At 46.7% G+C, this 19,750-nt stretch overlaps 1 protein-coding gene across 2 annotated transcripts in view; it reads right to left on the bottom strand.

Annotated features, from left to right (window-relative positions):
- Positions 1-11,758: 11,758 nt before the first annotated feature.
- The window catches only part of LOC141060815 (lysozyme C-1-like), a 67,331-nt gene continuing 59,339 nt past the window's right edge, over positions 11,759-19,750 (bottom strand). For both annotated transcript variants that reach the window (XM_073557193.1, XM_073557194.1), the window contains one exon: positions 11,759-11,851. In XM_073557193.1, the coding sequence (XP_073413294.1) occupies positions 11,791-11,851 (61 nt within the window). In that variant the 3' untranslated portion in view covers positions 11,759-11,790. The remainder of the gene's footprint in view (positions 11,852-19,750) is intronic.

The following is a 19,750-nucleotide window of genomic DNA, read 5'->3' as shown; positions in this document are numbered from 1 at the left end:
AGAAAACAGTGTCAGAATCACCGGGATCCATGGAAGCGTTTCAGAGTTATTACCTCACAAAGGGACAGTGGTCAGAATTGGAAAAATTGGCCCGGGAGTTAACGTGCAAACCACCCTTGGTCGTGAAGGGGTTAATAATGCGAACAACAAAGCATAGCCGGCTGATGGATGAATAGTAAAGGCTGCCTGATGGTCCTATAAAAATAGGCTTTGTGACATTCAGAGTCCCTCCTTTATAAATGAAACAGGATGTGTCTGATGATGTGCCACATGGCCAGATAAGGTTGTACAATGTTAAAATGACATTTCCCAGTGAATGGATTTGTCTTGGTTGAAAGCAATGCTAAAGTTCAAAAATGCATCAAAAACGCTGCGTCTGAACATAGCCCAAGGTGTGTAGGATCATTTTTGTTTTTGGTTATTTATTTTGCCTTATATGCAAGTCATTACCCTAGAAGGGAAGTTCCTTTACATATTTCCCAGGAAAATCCATTTTGGTTTTGATTTTGTATGTTTTATTGTGAGTCTGTAAAAGTGGCGTAAGATTCTGACAACATTGTTCACTAGAGTTGAGCGAAACGGGTCGAAAAATTTCAAAAGTCGCCGACTTTTGGCAAAGTCGGGTTTCATGAAACGAAACCCGACCCTAGGATGTGGTCAGCCACGAGGTCGGCGACTTACGCGCCAAAGTCGCGTTTCAAAAGTTTGTTTTGCGCTCTTTTTCAGCCAATCAGGATCCACGGACACTGTGGGCAACGTGATGACATAGGCACGGGTCAACACCATCTTTCAGAAGGGCATGCAAGTGATTGGCTTGCTTTGGGGGGCGTCACAGGGGGTATAAAAGGGCGTGCATGCCGACCGCCTTGTTACTCATGCTGATCTCAGAATAGAGAGAGCTGCTGCTGCTGCTGATTTTGTAGGGAGAGCGTTAGGCAGGGAAGAAGACACCAAAAACTGCTTCTGCTGCTAGCGATTTTGCCTGTACAACACACCAGTCACTGTGTGTGCAGTGCAAGGGTAGGCTATATAGTGGTGTATCAGTGGTGTTGGTTGTTGGGCTGCCTTCTAAGGCTTCCTGACATTCCTGCATTGCTGTTTACCCACTGCTCCGCAAACTGCTTTTTTTAAAGCAATCCCAATTTTTTTTTTGTCCTGCTGAGAAGAAAAAAAAACTGCTTCTGCTGCTAGCGATTTTGCCTGTACAACACACCAGTCACTGTGTGTGCAGTGCAAGGGGAGGCTATATAGTGGTGTATCAGTGGTGTTGGTTGTTGGGCTGCCTTCTAAGGCTTCCTGACATTCCTGCATTGCTGTTTACCCACTGCTCCGCAAACTGCTTTTTTAAAAGCAATCCCAATTTTTTTTTTTTTTGTCCTGCTGAGAAGAAAAAAAAACTGCTTCTGCTGCTAGCGATTTTGCCTGTACAACACACCAGTCACTGTGTGTGCAGTGCAAGGGGAGGCTATATAGTGGTGTATCAGTGGTGTTGGTTGTTGGGCTGCCTTCTAAGGCTTCCTGACATTCCTGCATTGCTGTTTACCCACTGCTCCGCAAACTGCTTTTTTAAAATCAATCCCAATTTTTTTTTTTTGTCCTGCTGAGGTACAGAGCGTGCATTTTTTCACACCATACAGCGGTGTACGCTCCTCACACAGTACCGTGTAACGGCTGTTATCACAGCCACAGTGAAGCTATCAGTGCGTCACTCTGTGAGAATAAAACGAGGACATGTTCCGTTCTTACAGACCTGCACTCTAGGGAGATTCCTATTCTGCCCAATTCTACATACACCTTGTAGTTTGTGATACACTAGCCAATTTCTGCCTTTGACATAGCGCTGTGATATTCAGTGGGCCTCACACAATCCATAAGTGTCCAGTGTCCACAAGTTTGTGCAGAAATTCAAAATCTCCCTTATCCTCTAGTCACTTTGGTCACAGCTGTGCCATCGAGCCTGTGACAGAGCGCTCAGATATTCAGTGGGCCTCACACAATCCATAAGTGTCCAGTGTCCACAAGTGTGTGCAGAAATTCAAAATCTCCCTTATCCTCTAGTAACTTTGGTCAGAGCTGTGCCATCGAGCCTGTGACAGAGCGCTCAGATATTCAGTGGGCCTCACACAATCCATAAGTGTCCAGTGTCCACAAGTGTGTGCAGAAATTCAAAATCTCCCTTATCCTCTAGTCACTTTGGTCACAGCTGTGCCATTGAGCCTGTGACAGAGCGCTCAGATATTCAGTGGGCCTCACACAATCCAAAAGTGTCCAGTGTCCACAAGTGTGTGCAGAAATTCAAAATCTCCCTTATCCTCTAGTCACTTTGGTCACAGCTGTGCCATCGAGCCTGTGACAGAGCGCTCAGATATTCAGTGGGCCTCACACAATCCAAAAGTGTCCAGTGTCCACAAGTGTGTGCAGAAATTCAAAATCTCCCTTATCCTCTAGTCATTTTGGTCACAGCTGTGCCATCGAGCCTGTGACAGAGCGCTCAGATATTCAGTGGGCCTCACACAATCCAAAAGTGTCCAGTGTCCACAAGTGTGTGCAGAAATTCAAAATCTCCCTTATCCTCTAGTCACTTTGGTCACAGCTGTGACATCGAGCCTGTGACAGAGCGCTCAGATATTCAGTGGGCCTCACACAATCCAAAAGTGTCCAGTGTCCACAAGTGTGTGCAGAAATTCAAAATCTCCCTTATCCTCTAGTCACTTTGGTCAGAGCTGTGCCATCGAGCCTGTGACAGAGCGCTCAGATATTCAGTGGGCCTCACACAATCCATAAGTGTCCAGTGTCCACAAGTGTGTGCAGAAATTCAAAATCTCCCTTATCCTCTAGTCATTTTGGTCACAGCTGTGCCATCGAGCCTGTGACAGAGCGCTCAGATATTCAGTGGGCCTCACACAATCCAAAAGTGTCCAGTGTCCACAAGTGTGTGCAGAAATTCAAAATCTCCCTTATCCTCTAGTCATTTTGGTCACAGCTGTGCCATTGAGCCTGTGACAGAGCGCTCAGATATTCAGTGGGCCTCACACAATCCGAAAGTGTCCAGTGTCCACAAGTGTGTGCAGAAATTCAAAATCTCCCTTATCCTCTAGTCACTTTGGTCACAGCTGTGCCATCGAGCCTGTGACAGAGCGCTCAGATATTCAGTGGGCCTCACACAATCCAAAAGTGTCCAGTGTCCACAAGTGTGTGCAGAAATTCAAAATCTCCATTACCCTCTAGTCACTTTGGTCACAGCTGTGCCATCGAGCCAGTGACAGAGCGCTCAGATATTCAGTGGGCCTCACACAATCCATAAGTGTCCAGTGTCCACAAGTGTGTGCAGAAATTCAAAATCTCCCTTATCCTCTAGTCACTTTGGTCAGAGCTGTGCCATCGAGCCTGTGACAGAGCGCTCAGATATTCAGTGGGCCTCACACAATCCGAAAGTGTCCAGTGTCCACAAGTGTGTGCAGAAATTCAAAATCTCCCTTATCCTCTAGTCACTTTGGTCACAGCTGTGCCATCGAGCCTGTGACAGAGCGCTCAGATATTCAGTGGGCCTCACACAATCCAAAAGTGTCCAGTGTCCACAAGTGTGTGCAGAAATTCAAAATCTCCCTTATCCTCTAGTCACTTTGGTCAGAGCTGTGCCATCGAGCCTGTGACAGAGCGCTCAGATATTCAGTGGGCCTCACACAATCCAAAAGTGTCCAGTGTCCACAAGTGTGTGCAGAAATTCAAAATCTCCCTTATCCTCTAGTCACTTTGGTCACAGCTGTGCCATCGAGCCTGTGACAGAGCGCTCAGATATTCAGTGGGCCTCACACAATCCAAAAGTGTCCAGTGTCCACAAGTGTGTGCAGAAATTCAAAATCTCCCTTATCCTCTAGTCATTTTGGTCACAGCTGTGCCATCGAGCCTGTGACAGAGCGCTCAGATATTCAGTGGGCCTCACACAATCCAAAAGTGTCCAGTGTCCACAAGTGTGTGCAGAAATTCAAAATCTCCCTTATCCTCTAGTCACTTTGGTCACAGCTGTGCCATCGAGCCTGTGACAGAGCGCTCAGATATTCAGTGGGCCTCACACAATCCAAAAGTGTCCAGTGTCCACAAGTGTCTGCAGAAATTCAAAATCTCCCTTATCCTCTAGTCACTTTGGTCACAGCTGTGCCATCGAGCCTGTGACAGAGCGCTCAGATATTCAGTGGGCCTCACACAATCCGAAAGTGTCCAGTGTCCACAAGTGTGTGCAGAAATTCAAAATCTCCCTTATCCTCTAGTCACTTTGGTCACAGCTGTGCCATCAAGCCAGTGACAGAGCGCTCAGATATTCAGTGGGCCTCACACAATCCAAAAGTGTCCAGTCTCCACAAGTGTCTGCAGAAATTCAAAATCTCCCTTATCCTCTAGTCACTTTGGTCACAGCTGTGCCATCGAGCCTGTGACAGAGCGCTCAGATATTCAGTGGGCCTCACACAATCCAAAAGTGTCCAGTGTCCACAAGTGTGTGCAGAAATTCAAAATCTCCCTTATCCTCTAGTCACTTTGGTCACAGCTGTGGCATCGAGCCTGTGACAGAGCGCTCAGATATTCAGTGGGCCTCACACAATCCAAAAGTGTCCAGTGTCCACAAGTGTCTGCAGAAATTCAAAATCTCCCCTGTCCTATAGACACCTTGTACCTTGTTTTACATTACTATATAGTTTGTTGGATTTTGTCTACATTTCTACCAAAAATGAGGAGGCTGGTGGAAGAGGCCGTGGAATTGGGCGGGGGTTGGCAGCTGGTAATGATGGTGTTGGTGGTGGATCTGATGGTAGTGGCAAGAGCAAAATAGGACCCAATGCAGGAAGTGTTGAGCCTGCGTCATCGTCTGGCTACATAAGGCCTCAAACGCTTAATTTTCTAGGAGTTGGCAAACCGCTTTTAAAGCCAGAGCATCAGGAAAAAGTTTTGTCTTACATTGCTGACTCAGCCTCCAGCTCTATCGCCTCCTCTTCTTCAGTTGTAAAAAGTAAAAGCACTGAGTCGTCATTGGAGGCTCATGTTCATGAACCACACCTTTCCTTGTGTCCTTCACCCCAACCAAGATTGAAGGATGACGCAGGCCATACTACTGATTACTCCATGGAGCTGTTTTCACATACCATGCCTGGATTATCAAGTGAAATGGTGAATTACCCAGGCCAAGATGAATCTGACATGGAGTGCACTGATGCACAGCCGCTGATGGATGATTCTGCTGGTACATTCACTCAGAGCACTACATTGTCCTCGCAGTGTACAGAGCCAGATTCTGACCCTGATGAGACTCAGGTGCCCCTTCCCGCACACTATACCACCATACACGGTGACACAGAGGAAGGTGCACATGACATAGAAGAGGAGGTGATGGATGACCCAGTTGTTGACCCAGATTGGCATCCATTAGGGGAAGAGGGTGCTGCTTCCAATAGCTCAGATGAGGAGCATCCACAGCAGACATCGACATCGCAACAGCTGTTATCTGGCAGGCCCGGAGCACTCCAAAGACAGGTTCCAAACATCAAAAGAGTTGCTGGACAGCTTGTCCAGAGGGTCAAAAGATCACAGCGTGCTAGGCCGCAAAATGTCTGCCAAAGTAGGAAGAGTGCAGTGTGGCACTTTTTTGAACAAAATCCTCATGATCAGGCCAAGGTTATCTGTAAGAAGTGCGCAAAGACCTTTAGCCGAGGGAAAAATCTGAAAAATTTGAATACCAGTTGCATGCTTAGACATTTAACCAGCATGCACTTGCAAGCGTGGACACAACACCAAACCTCAAGTGCCACATTTGCAACTGATCACAACGAAGGTAGTCAGCAACGCTACATTGTTTCCCCCACTGTAAGCCCACCGGTTAGCACAGCAGCAAATGTTGAGGTGTCATTGCAAGGCCACAGCAGTCAGGGAATCCCACTGTTATATCAACGAAAGACTGATTCTAGGCCATCAGAAAGAACAACAACTCCATCACCATCATCAACCCTCTCTCAGTCCGCCCTGTCCACCGCTACTTCCACCATATGCAGCTCTCAAGTCCAGCTCACCCTCCCAGACACTATGAGTAGGTCAAGAAAGTACTCAGTCTCTCATCCGCGTACACTGGGTTTGAACGCCCACATTGCCAAACTAATCTCGTTTGAGATGATGCCCTTTCGGTTGGTGGAAAGCACAGCATTCCGCGAACTCATGGCCTATGCAGTACCACGCTATGACCTACCCAGTCGCCACTTCTCTTGCAAAGCCATCCAAGCCCTCCACCATCATGTGAAAGACCGCATTGTCCATGCACTCAAGCAGTCAGTGAGCGGAAAGGTGCACCTCACAACTGATGCATGGTCCAGTCGGCATGGCCAGGGCCGTTACGTGTCCATCACTGCGCACTGGGTTAATGTGGTGGATGCAGGGTCCACAGGGGACAGCGGTGGTGGGACAGTGCTGCCTAGCCCACGGTATAGGAAACAGTTGGCTGTAGGCGTTTGACCCTCCTCCTCCTCCTCCTCCTCCTCCTCCAGAAGCGAAAGCTCGTCCACAGAGTGCAGTCGTACGAGCACTCCATCTGCAGCTGCCACTGTTGCACACGATGTGTCCCCCTATCGAGCAGCTAGTGGAAAGCGTCAGCAGGCTGTGTTGCAGATGATGTGTTTGGGCAACAGACACACCGCCGAGGTGCTGGCCGAGTACTTGAAGCGACAAACTGAGTCATGGCTGGGCAGTGTACATCTTGAGGCAGGCAAGGTAGTTAGTGATAACGGACGTAATTTTGTGGCAGCCATAGCCCTTTCAAAACTCAGCCATATACCTTGCTTGGCTCACACCTTGAACCTGGTGGTGCAGTGCTTCCTCAAAAATTATCCGGAGTTAACAGCCCTGCTCCAGAAGGTGCGAAGACTGTGCGCGCACATCCGCCGGTCGCCTGTACACTACGTTCGTATGAAGAAGCTGCAGCGATTGCTCCACCTTCCCAACCACCGCCTCATTATCGACATTGCAACAAGGTGGAACTCCACCCTGCACATGGTGGAGCGGCTGTGCGAGCAGAGGCAGGCCATAATGCATTTGTGGGAGGATACACGGCCAGGCACTTTGAGAGCAGACATGGAGTTGACAGGTGTGCAGTGGTCGAAGCTGAAAGACCTCTGTAAAGTCCTTCAGTGTTTTGAGGAATGCACACAGCTGGTAAGCGCAGACGACGCCATCCTAAGCATGAGCATCCCACTTATGCGTCTGCTCATGCAAACTTTGACGCACCTTAAGGAGCAGGCGTCTGCAGCCAATGTTGATGAGGAGGATGGAATCCTTGATGACATTCAGCCATTGTCTGCTCAGGGACCTCTCCTGGACGAGGTGGAGGAAGAAGAGGAGGAGGAGGATGATGGGGATGATTACTTAGGGGAGGAGGATGCATCTCGTGGGGCAAGTGAAAATGTTGGCGTGGCAAGGTCTGGTACAGGGTTTGTTCGTGACTGGAGGGATGTGGATTTGCCAGAAAGTGCTCCTCCAACCAGCACTCGCAGTGCATCATTGACACCGGGAACATTGGCCCACATGTCAGATTATGCCTTGCAGATCCTAAAAAGGGACCCACGCATTGCCAAAATGATGAACGATGACGACTACTGGTTGGCCAGCATCCTGGATCCACGCTATAAAGGCAAATTACAAAACATCATGCCACAGGAGAACCTTGACCTAATATTGGCTAATAAACAAGCAACTCTGGTAAATCGGTTGCTTGAGGCATTCCCAGCACACAGCAGCGGTGATGGTTCTCACACGAGCCGTACGGGCCGGGGGCAGCTTGGCAGAGGTGTTCGTGGTGCACACAGCAGAAGTGGCGTTGGAGACAGGGGTTTCATGACAATGTTGTGGACTGATTTTTCAAATACCGCTCACACAACTGGTAATACTGCATCGATGGAAAGTGACAGGAGACAGCAGTTGTCAACTATGATTACAAACTACTTTTCCTCCCATATCGATGTTCTCCCACACAGGTCATTCCCCTTTGACTATTGGGCCGCTAAACTGGACACCTGGCCTGAATTGGCACAATGTGCCTTGCAGGAGCTCGCTTGCCCAGCTGCAAGTGTGCTATCGGAAAGAGTCTTCAGTGCAGCTGGATCAATCCTGACAGAAAAAAGGACCCGTCTGTCAACCCAAAATGTGGATGATCTAACCTTCATTAAAATGAACCATGCATGGGTTTCCAAGGATTTTGTCCCACCTTCCCCTGATGACACATAGGGTGACAGAAAAATGGCTTGCTTTGGTCCACCTCTTCCTGGGACTTCACCTATTTCGCCTTTTGCATCAGCTGAATGTCCAACATCAACATATGCCACTTTCTAAAACTCCCTAACTGTGCTGCCTCCCCCCCCATGGCCGGGGTCACCACCTAGCGCACGACACCGTGCGAGTGCCGTTGCCCTGGACAGGTGGGTAGGCCGACTCTTGGGTGCGGGCACTGGCACAGGGTCCCTCATAGTGCAATCAAGTGTCTCTGACGGTGGTGGTGCACACCTGCCGTCAGACACACCGCTGTACTATGAGGGGCCCAGTGCCAGTACCGACGCCCACGAGTGGGCCCCCCTTGCTTGGGCAGGGCCCCAGCATTTGCAATCTTTACCTCTCCCTGCTCCTCCGCTGTGTAATCTGGGCCGTCAAATCCATACTGTGCCTGACACCATCTGAGCCTGCCTCCTGATGTATAGACATATATTTTGAATGTGTACGCTATCCATACATGTTATCCGGGGATACGGTACCCTTTCTCACCTTTGTGCAATCACCTGCAAGCCGTACTGGGCCTAACACTGTCTGAGCCTGCCTCCTGATGTATAGACATATATTTTGAATGTGTACGCTATCCATACATGTTATCCGGGGATACGGTACCCTTTCTCACCTTTGTGCAATCACCTGCAAGCCATACTGGGCCTAACACCGTCTGAGCCTGTCTCCTGATGTATAGACATATATTTTGAATGTGTACGCTCTCCATACATGTTATCCGGGGATATGGTACCCTTTCTCACCTTTGTGCAATCACCTGCAAGCCATACTGGGCCTAACACCGTCTGAGCCTGCCTCCTGATGTATAGACATATATTTTGAATGTGTACGCTATCCATACATGTTATCCGGGGATACGGTACCCTTTCTCACCTTTGTGCAATCACCTGCAAGCCATACTGGGCCTAACACCGTCTGAGCCTGCCTCCTGATGTATAGACATATATTTTGAATATGTACGCTATCCATACATGTTATCCGGGGATACGGTACCCTTTCTCACCTTTGTGCAATCACCTGCAAGCCATACTGGGCCTAACACCATCTGAGCCTGCCTCCTGATGTATAGACATATATTTTGAATGTGTACGCTATCCATACATGTTATCCGGGGATACGGTACCCTTTCTCACCTTTGTGCAATCACCTGCAAGCCATACTGGGCCTAACACCGTCTGAGCCTGCCTCCTGATGTATAGACATATATTTTGAATGTGTACGCTATCCATACATGTTATCCGGGGATACGGTACCCTTTCTCACCTTTGTGCAATCACGTGTAATCCATACTGGGCCTGAGAACGGCTGGCGTGCTGTTAAGCAAGCTACAGCACCTGTGGTTTGCACACATAAGTTTTTCATTTTTTCAGGAATGACGGTTAGGCCTAATTCAGGAACTGCGGTTGACCTGCACTTACTGGTAAATCATCGTTCGCGGGTAATAATTGTAATCACAGATCCCCATCACTAACGTTGTTCAGCGGGTTATCTTCACCTGTAAGCGACAAACGCTGGCCTTTTCAGTGTAGCGCACATGCAGCCACGGACATGTAAGGGCATGACACACCAGTTATTGGCCAATCTCATGTGCCAGAGCCTCACTTGTCCCTCTAGTAAGCCGGACTCGGACCGCGGGGCATGACGGATTCTCGTTCGTTAACGGAATTAAGCTTGCAATCTGTGCATCTTTTCTGTAGCTTGCATGGTTGAGGTTTCCCAGGTGGAGTCGAATTAAACCGTAGGCTCCACTCATGGAGGTGCCCTTCTGGACATTCCTTTAAGGTTCAGCTTTGCAACCATACTGCCCACGTAAAACAAACACTTTGCCTTCATGAACGCTGTTTGGAGGGTCATGACTCGTGGGAATAACGCCGCCCAATCAGTTAACCTGCTAGAGAGATCGTTCGTTGCTCCCAAGCATGACATCACACTCCCTAGGAGGAAGGTAATGCCACTGTGGCGACCGTACTCCTGGGTGCGACACAAGTGCACTGATGCCCAGCCACTGCTTGATGAATCTGCTGGTACATTGACCCAGACCACTACATTCCCCTCGCACTCTACACAGCCTGAATCTGACCCTGATGAAACTCAGGTTACCCTTCCCATATACAGTTCCATCTTACACGGTGACAAAGAGGAAGCTGCAGATGAAAGTGCAGGTTCGGCCCACCCGCCATCAGACACACCACCGTACTATCAGGGACCCTGTGCCAGTGCCGTCGCCAACGAGTGGGCCTCCCCTGCTTGCTCAGGATCACAGCACTTGCAAGGTTGAAATACTGTGCAGTGAGATGGAAGATGGGGACGACGAGGAGTCCAGACTAGTACAGGGATTCCCTAGCGAGGAGACTTATTTGATTGTTTTCAATGTTGGGACAGCAATTTTTGGGGAGCACTATACTCTGGAGAATGATATATGGGGCCCACCATACACTGGAACATTCCAAAGGTGGACATCAGACACTGGAGCAGCATTTACAGGGCCCATTATACACTAGAGCATTAGAAATGGGGCCCATTATGTTTGGAGCATTATTTGGGCCCATAAGACAGTGGAGCTTCATCCATGGGGACCAACATATACTGTAGCATTATGTGGAGCTCATCATATACTGTTTCAAACATTATATGGGACCAATGATTCTGTATGGAGAAATAGATGGGCCTCGTCATGAGATGTAAAAAGTGAAGTATTTTTCATTGTACTATACCGCTATTTCTCTGCCGTATCGGAGCATGATGAGTTGTGGTATGTGTTAAAGGGGCGCTCTTTCGCCCAGGGCACATGAAAACCTGGAGCCAGCCCTCCCCCCCACAACTTTAGCCAAATAACCCCCATTTTTTAGTGCGTAACTTGTATTATGAAGTTAATTAAGGTTGACAAGCTTAAGTAAGAAGAATTGATGCTTTTGGCATTCAAATGGGCACTGTAGGTGTGTTTCCTGTCCTCCTCTCACTGCCGACTTTTATTCCCCATTGACTTACATTGGGTTTCGGACGACCCCGACTTTTCCCTATAATCGGACGATCTTGCTCGACCCGACTTTTGGAAAAGTCGGGTTTCACAAAACGAAACTCGACCCTAAAAAAACAAAAGTCGCTCAACTCTATTGTTCACAGCAGTGACCTTGAAGTCAGAAATGCTTCCAGGGGTCGTCCCCATGCTGTTCCCATGTCATTTCAGCACTGTTCCCATCGATTTCCACAATTTCTAGACCCTCTAATGACCGGGGGGGTGGCGCCAGAAAAATGCTCGAGTTTCCCATAGACTTACATTTGCCTCGTTGCTCGGGTCGAGCACCCAAGCATTCCAATATGCTCGACCCAAGCAACGAGCACCCGAGCATTTTAGTGTTTGCTCATCACTAATGACAACAGATAAATAGGATCCTTTACAAATTTTTTGCCGTTCAGTATTTATTGTGTAATACCCAAGCACAGACAAGTCATGGTAATGATGGGTAATGAAATATGATGAACTATTTAGCATCCTGCTGTAAACCGGCTCAGATTCTTTCCTTTGCAGTGATTCTTCCAAGCAACCCTGTGAGTAAAAAGAGTTAAATGTTAACAAATACCTATAAGACCTTTCTACTGACAAAAGAAATACATTCTATTTGATTTAAAGCACTAATCTAGCAATTTTTTAAAATCCCTTTATAAGGGATCAGATATGTAAGTGTGATGCATGTAGCTACATACTCATCAGTAGACTATATTTTACATAATTTTCTGATTCCACATCTCCATAATTGTGAATTTTAATGCAATGTGTTACTACATTTCCCCAAGCCCCTGCTTCCTGCTCTCTTTTATGCACAGATAATAATTGTAGGTGCTCCTGTAACTGCTCTATGGTCTGCTAATGGCCCCCTGGGTAGAGCTGACAAGACCATGGTTCTGTGCATAATATCCAATATGTCAATAAATGTATAGTATGTTTCGGGCTATTATTAGGGCTATTACTACAAACAAAAAATCCTACTAAATATTGTGTCTCATAGTCAGGAGACAGCTTCCCGTGAGAGAAGAGATCACCGACGCATCAACCACCCTGAGCACTGAGAGCGCTGTTCTCTCTCCTCCAGCTCCATACTGATCTATCTGGTCAGTGCAGCGTAAGAGAGGATTCTACTGGATTCTACAAAAAGGCTGCATATCCGGAGCAGCTGATGGACCTTTCACTAGTTCCAGGACCTTTCAGGTCATATGATGAATCACATGCTTGGAAGGAACCACATAATATGGTACTATGTGTGCTTATGTTTATAAACGTGCATGTAGCAAAGAAGTGTGCATGTATATAAATGTGTATGTAGCAGAGCTGTGTGTATGTCTATAAGGATTCTTTCACACTTGTGTATAAATAATCAGTCCCATTCTCACCCATGAAATTGAAAATTTTTTTCTCACATGTCATCCGTTTACTGTCTGTGCGCAATCCTTTATTTTGATTCAGCAGCTACTAAAGGGGTATTCACATCTCTAAAATCGTATCTCACTATGTAGTAGGTGTAATCTATAATAATAAATGCCCTAAGCAACTTCCGGTTGTAACAACTTCCGTCCAGTTGTAACCGGTGATGTCACCGCACACCTCTTTCCATGTTAACCCTCAACACACACACTCCTCTCACCTTTCACCATCTCCACTCACTCTTTCACTCCACATACGACCCTTTCTCTCACTTCGTCTCTCATACTCACGCCGTCATCGCTGCTGATCCACGATCCCCGACATCTTCCGCCGGCGCCATCCTGGATCCCGACGGCATCCACGCCGGCGACATGTTCCTGCGGTGACGCTATTTTGGATCGGCGAAATCCCGCGATACTCAAGATGGCGTCGCCGCAAGAACATGTCGCCGGCGAGGACGACGTCGGGATCCAAAATGGCGTCGGCGAAAACTCGCGAGATTTCGCCGACGCCATTTTGGATTCTGACGTCGTCCACGCTGGCGACATGTTCTTCCAGTGACGCCATCTTGAGTATCGCGGGATTTCACGATACTCAAGATGGCGTCGCCGCAAGAACATGTCGCCGGCGTGGACAACGTCTGGATCCAGGATGGCGCCGGCGGAAGAAGATGTCGGGGATCGTGGAGCAGCGGCGATGGCGGCGTGAGTATGAGAGATGGAGTGAGAGAAGGGGTCGTATGTGGAGTGAAAGAGTGAGTGGAGATGGTGAAAGGTGAGAGGAGTGTGTGTGTTGAGGGTTAACATGGCAAGAGGGATGTTGCTATCGCATCCTCCCGATGCGATAGCATCGGGCCATAATCTAGTTATAATAATATTAGCAAATACCTCTAATTAGAAATGTAGTATAGTTTTTCTGATTCACTATGTCTTATTTCCTTATGTTCAAGCATTGCAGATCATAGGTTTCTCCATGGGTGACTAGAAGCTGCGATCATCCCATACCTTGGGCTACATAGAGCAGGACTTCAGCGCTCAAGGCAATCCAGCATTGACAACCATAGGGTTCTGCTGCAGACTCAGAGTTGTCATGCCAACCCTGGGCGGGATTTGTGATGCGCTTTTGGCATGCTCACATTAAATAGCGCTGTCAGAGATTGACAGCAGCATTTAACAGGTTAACAGCCAAAGGTGGATCGCAATTCCACCCACAGCTGTTAGGGGCACATGTCAGCTGTTCAAATCAGCCGGGAAAGATGTGGGCTCGGCGCCAGAGCCCACATCAAACGGAGAGACGGAGAGACACGACATGGGCAGTACATGTAAGGCGCATGTAGTGAAGTGGTTAATGGGATGATTGGCTTAAAGGGGGAAGATTTAGCAACAAACTAAAGATGATGGCACAGCTCAAAGAGAAAAAAAAGCCAAAACATCACAATGGGCATTAAAAAGTCACTCTATACCTGTATTCATCATGAAGATGGTTTGGAGGCAGCTCACTTTTTTCTTGAGTCGAGTAATTTGGATAAGACATGGAATAGTAATTGGGGCAGCATATGCACCATCTTATGCTAATCTGTTTCTGGGATTTTGAGTGAGGACTATCTTCCCCAATGATGCACATGTCGCTTCCCAGATCAGATCCTTGGATGGTTTCATTATATTTGCACTTTCTTTTCATTTGACAGGGCTCTGCCAGTGACTTACAGACCTATATGCCTATGTTAAACCTCAACGACTCCAACATTAGTCTCACATATACTTACCTTCACCAAGACATCAAATTTCTAGATATCAGGCTGAAGGTGCAAGCTGATGGGTCTATTCACATGGACATATACAGGAAGGAGACCTCAGTAAATGCATGGCTATTTATGTTGGCCTCACATCCCGGGAACTATGCTTCAGAAGACTTGAACATGTGAGGGTTATTATGGCCACCGGTGATGTAGAAAATGTGAGCGATTCAAAGACAATTTCAAGGCATTTTAAGGTATCTCACAATTGTAACCCTAATGATTTAAAAGTTTGGGGTATTGACAGGATACATGTTGGCATAAGGGGAGTAGACCGTAAATGTCTATTAGCCCAAAAAGGTGGATTGCTGTATTAGGCACAATGGGACCAGATGGTTTGAATGAACATTTGAGTTTCATTCCTTTTTTATAATTTTGGTTTCCTGGGTTTGATTTTTAATTTGTGTGTCTTCATTATTATATCTTTTTAATAATCTACTGATGATGCTTTACCACTGACGATGTTGATTTCTTTTCCAAACATGAATGACCACAGACAAATAGGATCCTTCCATGCTGATGGATTCCTTAAGATTTTTGGAAAAGAATTCTGGGCTTGTGACCTGCTGGGCTCTTCTTTTAATGTAGTCTCTGATGCAAGTGTACATTGTGTTTTTTTCTGTCTGGTTTTATCTATCACTGTGTGGCATATACACTACCGTTCAAAAGTTTAGGGTCACTTAGAAATTTCCTTATTTTTGAAAGAAAAGCACAGTTTTTTCCAATGAAGCTAAAATTAAATGATTCAGAAATGCACTCTATACATTGTTAATGTGGTAAATGACTGTTCTAGCTGCAAAAGTCTGGTCTGTAATGCAATATCTTCATAGGTGTAGAGGCCCATTTCCAACAACCATTACTCCAGTGTTCTTATGGCACTTTGTGTTTGCTAACTGTAAGAAGGCTAATGAATGGTTAGAATACCCTTGAAAACCCTTGTGTAAGTATGCTAGCACAGCTGAAAACAGTTTGGCTGATTAGAGAAGCTATGAACCTGACCTTCCTTTGAGCTAGTTGAGAATCTGGAGCATTATATTTGTTGGTTCCATTAAACTCTCAAAATGGCCAGAAAAAAAGAACTTTCATGTGAAACTTCGACAGCCTATCCTTTTTCTTAGAAATGAAGGCTATTCCATGTGAGAAATTGGCAAGAAACTGAAGATTTCCTGCAACGTTGTGTACTACTCCCTTCAGAGGAGAGCACAAACAGGCTGTAACCAGAGTAGAAAGAGAAGTGGGAGGCTCAGCTGCACAACTGAGCAACACAAGACAAGTACATTAGAGTCTGTAGTTTGAAAAATCGATGCCTCACAGGTCCTCAACTGGCAGCTTCATTAAATAGTACATGCAAAACGCCAGTGTCAACTTCTACAGTGAAGAGCCGACTCCGGGATGCTGGCCTTCAGGGCAGAGTGGCAAAGAAAAAGCCATATCTGAGACTGGCTAATAAAAGGAAAAGATTATTATGGGCAAAAGAACACAGACATTGGAGAGAGGAAGATTGGAAAAAAAGTGTTATGGACAGACAAATCCAAGTGTGAGGTGTTTGGATAACACAGAAGAACATTTGTGAGATGCAGAACAACTCAAAAGATGCTGGAAGAGTGCCTGACACCATCTGTCAAGCATGGTGGAGGTAATGTGATGGTCTGGGGTTGCGTTGGTGCTGCTAAAGTGGGAGATTTGTACAAGGTAAAAGGGATTTTGAATAAGGAAGGCTATCACTCCATTTTGCAACGCCATGCCATACCCTGTGGACAGCGCTTGATTGGAGCCAATTTCATCCTGCAACAGGACAACGACCCAAAGCACACCTCCAAATTATGAAAGTACTATTTAGGGAAGAAGCAGGCAGCTGGTATTCTATCTGTAATGGAGTGGCCAGCGCAGTCACCAGATCTCAACCCCATTGAGCTGTTGTGGGAGCAGTTTGACCGTATGGTACGCAAAAAGTGCCCATCAAGCCAAACCAACTTGTGGGAGGGGCTTCTGGAAGCATGATGTGAAATTTCTCCAAATTACCGCAGCAAATTAACTGCTAGAATGCCAAAGGTCTGCAATACTGGAATTGCTGTAAAGGGAGCATTCTTTGACAAAAGCAAAGTTTGAAGGATAAAATTATTATTTCTATTAAAAATCTTTTTTTCCAAACCTTGTCAATGTCTGGACTAGATTTTAAATTCATTTAGCAACTCATTTGATTAATAAAAGTATGAGTTTTCATGGAAAACGCAAAATTGTCTGGGTGACCCCAAACTTTTGAACGGTAGTGTATATAGATATAATCGTATCTATTTAATTACCGTATATACTCGTGTATAAGCCGACGCGTATATAAGCCGACCCCCCTAATTTTGTCACAAAAAACTGGAAAAACTTATTGACTCGCGTATAAGCCTAGGGCGGAAAATGCCAAAGCTACTGGTAAACTTCAAAAATAAAAATAGATATGAATAATGCTGCACAGTGATGAGTGGCCCCTTATAATGCTGCACAGTGATGAGTGGCCCCAGATAATGCTGCACAGTGATGAGTGGCCCTTATAATGCTGCACAGTGATGAGTGGCCCCTTATAATGCTGCACAGTGATGAGTGGCCCCAGATAATGCTGCACAGTGATGAGTGGCCCCTTATAATGCTGCACAGTGATGAGTGGGCCCTTATAATGCTGCACAGTGATGAGTAGCCCCAGATAATGCTGCACAGTGATGAGTGGCCCTTATAATGCTGCACAGTGAGCGGCCCCTTATAATGCTGCACAGTGATGAGCGGCCCCTTATAATGCTGCACAGTGATGAGCGGCCCCTTATAATGCTGCACAGTGATGAGTGGCCCCTTATAATGCTGCACAGTTATGAGTGGCCCCAGATAATGCTGCACAGTGATGAGTGGCCCCTTATAATGCTGCACAGTGATGAGTGGCCCTTATAATGCTGCACAGTGAGCAGCCCCTTAAAATGCTGCACAGTGATGAGTGGCCCCAGGTAATGCTGCACAGTGAGTGGCCCCTTATAATGCTGCACAGTGATGAATGGCCCCTTATAATGCTGCACAGTGAGCAGCCCCTTATAATGCTGCACAGTGATGAGTGGCCCCAGGTAATGCTGCACAGTGATGAGTGGCCCCTTATTATGCTGCTGCCGCTGCCTCTGCCTCAATTAAAAAAAAACAAAAAAAACAATATACTCACCTCGTCGCTGCAGCCGCTGCTCTGCAATGAATGTTCAGGCAGAGGGCGCTAGTTAACTACGTCATGGCGCCCTCTGACCTGAACGTCACTGCCAGAAGACGCAAGTCAGCAGAGCGACACGCAGTGGTGGAATGGGGGATAGGTGAATATAGCTCCCTCCTGTCATACTCACCTCTCCTGGCATGTTTCTGCAGCCCCCCGTGCTTGTTCCATGTTCGGCGCGCTGTTCTTCCTGCCTTCAGCGGTCAAGTCGTACCGCTCATTAAAATCATGAATATGCGCATATTCATGATTTTAATGATTGGCACCACGTGACCGCTGAAGGCAGGAAGAACAGCGCGCCGAACATGGAACAAGCACGGGGGGCTGCAGAAACATGCCAGGAGAGGTGAGTATGATCTCCAACACCCCCCGCTCCCCCTCCCCGGCCGACCCCCGGTATATGACTCGTGTATAAGGCAAGAGGGGGACTTTCAGCCAAAAAAAATGGGCTGAAAATCTCGGCTTATACGCAAGTATATACGGTAATTGCCTTGTAATGTTTTCATTTCCTGTTCTGTCCAGATGTCACCATATCCCAGAATTCCAAGCGGAGGAAGTTCACCGATCGCCATATTAGGACACCCAAGTGATGGGTGTCTCAATATGGAAACTGCTGCTGGTACCAACCTATTACGCAGTACCACCAGCGGAACACCGTCGCACCGCACCACACACACACTCTATACTCCATACGCACCATTCTCACACATGCGCAGTCTTAATGTGACCGCCACTATCTGTCTGCACAAAGAAGGCGGTGGTCTGATTTACTGCGACTGCATGAATTATGTGCAGGTGCAGTGAATCATTCAGCTGATCCCGATGGCAGATGAGCGACGTGTCTACAGGCAGAGGAAGCCGGTCACATTAAAGGGGTTTTCCTGCTAACCAAAGTTCAGACTATGATCGTGTACGGAGAATACCACATCTCCTGGGCAGGGGAGGAAGCAAAAGACAATACCGACATTACAGCAGGGGATCACAGAGGATTCATTTTGTGAGGTAAAATATTTCACTGACTTTTTTTCTAACAATATTTTAACTCACAAAATGTATCCTCTGCAATCTCCTGCTGTGATGTCAGTATTGTCTTTTGCTTCCTCACCTGCCCAGGAGAAGTAGTATAGACAGGTGAAAGAAGAGAGCACAGACGGGAGAAGTCAACACATGTGGAAAGAGAGAGTGGATAGGTGGGTGAGCACATGGGGGGAGAGATCCTCAATACTGCAAAGCCTGCCCCCATCTTGACATTACTGCCCTCCCCATGCGATAGCATCGGGCCTCCATCTAGTATACTCTATATTCATCTAGAGTTATAGCTTTATACCAACTTGTTTTATTCTGTATTGATGTGATCTTTGCAATATTAGATTTTTTTATACACATTTTTGCACTTGTCTCTTTATTGGCAGTAGTATTATATGTGCTACTGATATTTGCTTATTACACATAATAATATGTTTTTTGTGTTATTTCGCTTATGTATGTTTTTCAATTTATTATTCTCCTTTTGCATTCCTATTATTGGAACTGGACTCAATATGTGTTGTTGTTGTTATGCTGCACACTCTTATCACTTGTATTACATATATCACTTTAGTTTTATGATCATATGGATCATTATTAAGTGATTTGTCTCTATATTATACAACGTATTACATGCAGTTCTATATATCCTGCATTGTTCCCCTTCTCTGTGCCCATGACTACTATGTGGTCTGACTTGTGTGCATGCCTGTGATGCAGTGTGCTTCAGGGCATCGCCGACGCCGCCTGTTGTGTGACGCGGTCAAAGGGGATTTCCCAGTGAGCCGCTGCATCACATGGGCAGTCAGGAAGTGATGTAAGTTCTGGCGCTTGTGACACCAACGCATGCTCCGCAAATCATGCTGGACTACTATACACCTTTAGTGGTACTATATAGGCCTGACACACAATACAGTATGTCACAAACCCCCAAGGAAGCCTACATGAAACGCGTGTTGGGGTTGCTGGTATG

The sequence above is a fragment of the Dendrobates tinctorius genome, unplaced genomic scaffold, assembly GCF_039654945.1.
Source record: "Dendrobates tinctorius isolate UK_male_01 unplaced genomic scaffold, ASM3965494v1 ptg000245l, whole genome shotgun sequence".
Taxonomy (NCBI): Eukaryota; Metazoa; Chordata; class Amphibia; order Anura; family Dendrobatidae; genus Dendrobates; species Dendrobates tinctorius.
The sequence above is the reverse complement of the archived record's forward strand: the minus strand, read 5'-3'. Positions and strand labels throughout refer to the sequence as shown.